Source organism: Euleptes europaea, chromosome 2 (genome assembly GCF_029931775.1).
Source record: "Euleptes europaea isolate rEulEur1 chromosome 2, rEulEur1.hap1, whole genome shotgun sequence".
Classification (NCBI taxonomy): Eukaryota; Metazoa; Chordata; class Lepidosauria; order Squamata; family Sphaerodactylidae; genus Euleptes; species Euleptes europaea.
The window spans coordinates 108295550-108303165 of record NC_079313.1 but is presented as its reverse complement, the minus strand read 5'-3'; the positions used below and the strand labels follow the sequence as shown (position 1 = coordinate 108303165).

The 7616-nt window shown below is 45.7% G+C and overlaps 1 protein-coding gene across 1 annotated transcript in view; it reads left to right on the top strand.

Moving 5' to 3' along the window:
* Positions 1–290: 290 nt before the first annotated feature.
* Positions 291–7616, top strand: part of LOC130473347 (ATP synthase subunit e, mitochondrial-like) — a 119052-nt gene continuing 111726 nt past the window's right edge. The window contains exon 1 of the mRNA XM_056844869.1: positions 291–435. Within this exon, the coding sequence (XP_056700847.1) occupies positions 291–435 (145 nt within the window). The remainder of the gene's footprint in view (positions 436–7616) is intronic.

The following is a 7616-nucleotide window of genomic DNA, read 5'->3' as shown; positions in this document are numbered from 1 at the left end:
TAACTGAAATCTATTTCCTTGTAACTTCCACCTATTAGTTGTAGTCCAGCCCTCCAGAACAAGAGACAATGTCTGATCTGAGTCTTTCAGATATTTAAAGACCACAATCATGACTCCTCTTAGTCTTCTCTTCTCCAGGCTAGGTGTCATTACCCCCACCAGCCCATTCACTCTGACCAGCCTAGTGACTCTCAGAGGAAGAGCCCAAGGAGCCAAGGCCAATGGTTGGGGAGGACCAGCGGGACCAGCCTATGGCCAAAGAGAACCAGAGGGACCAGAGAGGGTCCGGCATGGCGGAGGTGCCTGCTGATAATGTTCTGCCAGAGCCTGCAAGGAAGATCTCACCATTGGCTCCTGATATAGCCACCAGGCCTCCACTGGGCAGGATGCAGCCCCCGGCCCAAGGAACACCGGCAGCAGAGGGCGTGGGCCAAGGTAGTGCAAGGGAGGCAAAGCGCCATACTGGCTGTGTGCAACCCCACTGTGGATCTACAACACTGCTCTGAGAGTAGCACTTCCTCACTGGATCTTGGTCAGAGCCCAGCACAGCCTGAGGGCATCTAGAACCTGCCGGGAGCACAGCTGGGCTCAGTTACCTCCCAGCCTACTTTAGCTGAAGCCTGGGAAGCCTTACTTGATGGATCAACCACTCTGCTAGGTGAAAGTCTCATGGATCTGGCTCCAGCTCTCCAAGTCTGGACAGGCCCAGGGCCAAGGGTCTGGTATCCCTCCAAAGGCAAACTGACTGCAGGAAGAAGAGCACCAAATATGCACAGCTCTTCCAGCCTTTCTTCATGTGGCTTGGGTTCTAGATCCCCCACCATTCTAGCCACACTCCTCCAGATGCACTCTAGTTAGCTGAGGTTCTTCGTAAAATGTGGTGCCCAGAGTTGGTCACAGTATTCCAGATGCGGCCTGACTAGTGCAGACAAAGTAGAACTATTGGCTTCTTTGCTTCTGTTAATGCAACCCAAGATTGAATTTTTTAGTAGTCATATTGCATTGGAGGCTCATGTTCATCCTAAACAGTTACACTTTTCTAAGCTCGTTGATTTCAATGTGTATTTGGATGGCAGCGCATGAGAAGGCTGCAATCCTACTAACCCTTTTCTGTAAGCCTCTTTCCAGGGATGCCCTGTGCCCTGGACCTTTCGGATCAGTCCAGACTCTCTCTCTTACTAGGAGGAGCTGCTGATCCATCCAGAGGCCAAAGAGATGGAGGAAATGCAGTGACACCCCCAGCCGCCATGAGGAAGAAGCCACTGGTCAGCTGGGCAGGAGCAAGCGGAGATGGGAGTCCAAGAAGGCTCCTGCTTTGTCGCAAACGCCCACCCTAGGATTGCCAGCTCTGGGTTGGGAAATACCTGGAGGTTTTTTTTTGGGGGGGGGGAGGGAGCCTACGGTGAGCAGGGTTTGGGGAGTGGAAAGACCTCGGGGGGGGGGTATAATGCCATAGAGTCCAATTGCCAAAGTGGCCATTTTCTCCAGGTGAACTGACCTCTTCGCCCGGAGATCAGTTGCAATCCCAGGAGATCTCCAGCCACCACCTGCAGATTGGCAACCATAGCCCACCGCACTATGTCCTTTAGAACTGGTGACTGGGCAGAAAGAGGAGACAGGAAGCAGCGCAGAAAGGCAGGCAGCAGCCATGGGAGGCAGCCTGCCTCGCCCCAAAGCAAAGATACAGCCAGAAGTGGCCTCATATAAGGAAGAGGGTGGCAAGGGGGAGCCAGGTCCTTCAGGATGTGCACAGTTGGGTCGGGGAGTTTGGAGGTCTTTATTATTATTTTTTAATTTTTTTTAGAAATGTTTTTATTATTTTTCTATATTGATTAAACAAAGTATTCAACAATCAATATAAGTAAACATCAGAGTATAAATTCTGATTAATAATAGTTGAAAATACATACATATATAGATAAAAAATAAAATATAAAGACTTCCCCTACACCTCCCTCAATCTTATCATTTATTAGTAATCTCTTTTGTTTTAAGTTTCTAATCCTAATATTGTTTATAACGTTTGCTATTTCATTTACCTATATTAAAATAAAGAAGAAGAAAAGGAAAATAAAAAAATAAAAAGAACAGATATAAAAAGGTTCTTGTAGGTTATCCGGGCTGTGTAACCGTGGTCTTGGAATTTTCTTTCCTGACGTTTCGCCAGCAACTGTGGCAGGCATCTTCAGAGTAGTAACACTGAAGGACAGTGTCTCTCAGTGTCAAGGGTGTAGGAAGAGTAATATATAGTCAGAAAGGGGTTGGGTTTGAGCTGAGTATTGTCCTGCAAAAGTATTGTCCTGTAAGTATCAAGATAATGTGCTAATGAGGGTATGGTATGTTAATATGGAACCATTGTATCCTGAAGTGATCTGTTAATGTGTGTAATCCAAAACTAATCTGTATGGCTATTGTTGAATGTTGTCTTTGTCTGGAGGTTTTTCAGGATTCAATAATAGCCATACAGATTAGTTTTGGATTACACACATTAACAGATCACTTCAGGATACAATGGTTCCATATTAACATACCATACCCTCATTAGCACATTATCTTGATACTTACAGGACAATACTTTTGCAGGACAATACTCAGTTCAAACCCAACCCCTTTCTGACTATATATTACTCTTCCTACACCCTTGACACTGAGAGACACTGTCCTTCAGTGTTACTACTCTGAAGATGCCTGCCACAGTTGCTGGCGAAACGTCAGGAAAGAAAATTCCAAGACCACGGTTACACAGCCTGGATAACCTACAAGAACCAATGAACTCTGACCGTGAAAGCCTTCGACAAGATATAAAAAGCATTATTTTTATAATATAAAATGGATTAGATAATAAATGTCATGTTTAACTTCCTTTAAAAATGAATATTCTAATTCCTCCATTTCTCCCACATATCTAATAAGTATCAGTTATGTTAATGCCATTCATTATTCTATTTTTATCAAAGCCAAGCCATTTGATCAGTCCTTTTTAATTAAGTCCCATGAAAAACTAAACCCTTTGACCCAGTCTCTTTATCTTGAATTTCCAGCATCTTCCTCTTTTTCCCAGTAACTTTAAACATCGAAGGGCAACCATGGAGGTTGTTAGTGCAATTCCCTCTGTGAAAATTGATGGGAGATGGTGAATCTGCAACATGTTTTCTTCCATCCCTGTGAGAAGAAAAATCCCGGTATTTCCAGCTTTTTGCCCTTTTAAATTCTCCCAGTTGACTTTGAAAGGTTCATCAGGTAAATCACACAGCCAAGATTCAAAGTCTCTTACATTCATATCCATGGTTGTCAATTGGGTTGGTACAATTCCTTCTTGCAGATGTATATCCTTCGGTAGTCCTTCATAACTCTCCATCTCCTTTGCAAAGTTTAATTCTACTTTTAATGGATTATCGTTTAGGAAGCTTCCTTCTCTCATCTCAGATCTCATTGTGATAATTCGGTCTTTTATATCCTTGAGATCTCCCAAAATTACATCCAATTGCCGAATAGCCAGTTCGTATATGTTGTTTGTCAGAGAGACTGGTCGATCCATAAATTTAGTCTCACTTTCCATGGTTGCTACTTCTGGTAGTTTGTTGAAGTTTAATTTGTAAAATCCGGACAGGTATACTTTGTGGGTTGTAAAATGGTATTACGGGGGGCAGGATAAGAAGCCGCACGTCTGCTGTTCCTTCCCTTTGCCTAGGAACTTGAGAAGTATTTGCCAGTTACACAATGATGCCACACATCCAATCTCAAATCCCATAGTATTCTCGCTTTGGCAGACGATAGCTGATACTTCTGGGTAAGACGTGGCTTAGGAATTTGTTTACTCAGAGAAGCCTCCTCCCGGAAGTGGAGGGGAATCTGCTCGTCCCTCCTTTTTACACTTCTGGATTTCTGATTGGTGGCTATAACGTCATTAAAAAAGTCCCAATTGTTATGTCTATCCACCAATCAATTTGATTAAGAGCCTGCCGGCTTATCCAATGTTTTTAAATGTCAAAGAGTCATCCAAACCTCAGATGGGGAGATATGGATTCTACAGATATTTTTTTCCACTCCTTCGGAACTTCCAATTCCAGGTAAAACGAAAGAGTTCTTGTTACTTACTCAGATTTTAGAAGAGTAGGTATTCTTGCTTGTGTATCGTTGCTTAGATGGTAATAGGTAGGGGAGAGCTAAGCCTAAATCCAAAGAGATGTTCCCGGCAATGGTTTCCCCTCAAGCCAGACGGGACCTCATCCAGGATTCCAAGAGTCGCCCGATGGCTCTCTCGGCAAAACTGGGGGTCAAACCACACTTCGTGGGCAGCAGGAGAAATCCTGTTTCCCAATCCACTATTTAGGATCGGGTAGGGGTGCAAGATTACACCCCAGATTCGAGACAAATCTTGGTTCCCTTGGGAGCCCCCAAGAGACGTGGTGCTCAGCTCAGCGTCCCTAGCTGAAGTCCTGGGAGTTTGGAGAAGGCCTTCACCTGTCCCTTATGGGACTGTGGGAGGCACAGTGGGGAAAGAGATCAAGGGGGCAGGCCCAGAGATTGGAAGAGACCCTACTGGGTCTAGGAGGAGGGTAGAACAACCTCCCTTTAAAAAGAAGGGCTGGTCGGGGGGTGGGAGCAAGGAGGAAGAAAGTTGGAGAGTGCCATCAGGTGCCTCTAGGAAGCCCACATTCTAGTATTATGAGAGAGGGAGAAGCATTGGATGCATTTAGATCCCTCCTACACCCATTCTGAGGCTGGGGAAGCTTCTTAGAGCAGAATATTCTCGAAGGCTTTCACGGTCAGAGTTCATTGGTTCTTGTAGGTTATCCGGGCTGTGTAACCGTGGTCTTGGTATTTTCTTTCCTGACATTTCGCCAGCAGCTGTGGCAAGCATCTTCAGAGGAGTAACACTGAAGGACAGTGTCTCTCAGTGTCAAGTGTATAGGAAGAGTAATATATAGTCAGAAGGGGGTTGGGTTTGAGCTGAGTCATTGTCCTGCAAAGTATTAAAGGTAATGTGCAAATCATTGTCCTGTAAGTATCAACATAATGTGCTAATGAGGGTATGGTATGTTAATGTGGAACCATTGTATCCTGAAGTGATCTGTTAACATGTGGAATCCAGGGCTAATCTGCATGGCTATTGTGGACTGTAGTCTTTGTTAGTCTGGAGGTTTTCAGGATAGGAAGCCAAGCCTTATTCATTCTTAACCTCTCTTCTTTTCTGTTAAAGTTGTGCTGATGCTTATGAATTTCAATGGCTTCTCTGTGCAATCTGACAAAATAGTTGGTAGAATTGCCCATTATTTCAGTGTCTTGGAATAAGCCTCTGTGTCCTGTTTGGGTCAATCCATGTTCAGCCACTGCTGATTTCTCAGGTTGTCCAAGTCTGCAGTATCTTCCATGTTCTTTTATCCTTGTTTGTATGCTGCGTTGTGTGGTCCCGATGTAATCTTGTCCACAACTGCAAGGTATACGATATACTCCTGCAGAGGTGATGGGGTCTCTTTTGTCTTTTGCTGATCGTAGCATCTGTTGTATTTTCTTGGTGGGTTTAAACACTGTTTGTAAGTTATGTTTTTTCAAAGGTTTTTCCATCCTATCAGTGACTCCTTTAATAAATGGCAAGAATACCTTTCCTATGGGGGACTGTTTTTCCTGAGTTTTCTGATTTTTGTTTGGTTTAATGGTCCTTCTGATTTCATTTCTGGAATAGCCGTTTGCTAGCAGTGCATGATTTAGATGATTAATTTCTTCCTTGAGCACAGTTGAATCCATGGCGGAGGACAGGCAAATGAGATGCACCAAGGAAACGCCTCACAGCCCCATTGAATAAAACAGGGCCTGCTATTAAGTAGACCATCTTATAAATGCTAAGGAACAGTACAAGTCTAAGAATGGTGCCTTTCTTGAGATTTTTGAGGCCAATAGGCTTAGAAGGATTGTGCTGTAAAATGCCTAGATTAGGGCTGTCGATACGGTTCATCCCGAACCAAAAAACAGCTGAATTTCCCTTGATTCGGCGGTTTTTAGTTCGGATGGAACTGAACTCAAAAAAGGCAGGAAAACGGGGAGCCGAATTCAGCGAGTTCGGGGTGTTCGGTGAATAAATTTGGCAAATTAGGGGTTCGGCGCAGCAGCATAACCATCAGTTAGTAAGCAGCATTCTCCCCCGGCCAATCGGTGGCCAAGCTGGGTCTTCTTCTGGCCAATCAGTCGCGATTGACTGCATGAGCCCAGCTGCTGCGAGCCCAGCCAGGGAGAGAAAGAGAGAGTATCTGTTTGTGTGAGAGTGAAATCCCTGTGGGGGGGTGCTTGTGCACTTTCGCTCCTTTCCGTGGCTGCTGGGGGCGCACTTTTTAGGGTACAGCCCCCAAACTTTCAGCGTAGCTTCAGAGGAGCCTTCTTGCAAGAATCTCCAAGTTTTGTAAAGATTGGATCAGCGGGGGCTGAGATATGGGCCCCGAAAGGCCCCCCCTTAATGTGCATTTTTATTCCATTTACAGCACACATTCACTCCTTTCCGTGGCTGCAGGGGGCACATTTTTGGGGGTACAGCCCCCAAACTTTCAGCGTAGTTTCAGAGGAGCCTTCTTGAAAGAATCCCCAAGTTTTGTAAAAATTGGATCAGCGGGGGCTGAGATATGCTCCCCCTTTCCCTATTGGGATGAATGGGATCCTGTGTGCATCTCGACAGCGGCAAATCCAAGGCAAAACCTCCCGTGCTTAAATGGAACCATATTGGATTACCCAGTCCTCCAAGTCCCTCCTGATGGAACAGAAGACATCCACAGTAAGACCCCCTTTGGGGCTTTAATCTATAATTTTTCTCCTGTGTGTGTGTGTGGGGGAAGCAGAGTCTGTGTATGTGTGGGGAGGGAGCAGTTTCTGTGGGTGGGGGGAAGCCCGTTCTGTCTGGGGTGTGTGTGCCCCCTCGAGTCTCTCTCTCCCTGGTTTGAGGGGGGTTCAGTTGTGTGTCCTCAGGTTTTCCCTCATTCATAAGATCGGTTAGGTCTATTTTGATGCTTGCTCAAAAATTGTTTTCAAATTGTGACTTAAAGAATGCATTTTCCTGGTCCCGAGTCGATGCAAAAGGGGAAATTCTACCCCCTCCTGCTCCTTATGCTTAGCTAGCATGCCTCTGCCCCTTTCCATGGTTTGCGAACTCCCAGGCATCAGGTGTTGCTTTGCATGCTTGCAAAGGTGTTGCTTTGCAAGGTTGTGTTGCTTTGCATGGTTTGCAAACTTCTTCTGTCCCTTTCCATGGTTTGCAAACTCCCAGGCGTCAGGTGTTGCTTTGCATGGTTTGCAAACTTCTTTGCACCTGCCCGGCCCTTGCTCCCCGCAGCTCAGCTGTTTGTCGGGGCTGGGAGCTTCGAGTGGGCGGCAAGCTCTGCTAATTGCAAACGCACATTAAGGAGGGGGGACCCCTTTCGAAGCCCATATCTCATCCCCCGCTGATCCAATCTTTACAAAACGTGGGGGTTATTGCAAGAAGGGTCCTTTGAAGCTACGCTGGAAGTTTGGGACCTCTACCCCCAAAAATCCCCCCCCGGAGCCGTGGAAAGGTGCGGTTGTGATTTTAATGGCTTTATTCGGCCGAATTTTTTCCCGAACTCCGGACCTCATGCCGAATTGCACAGACC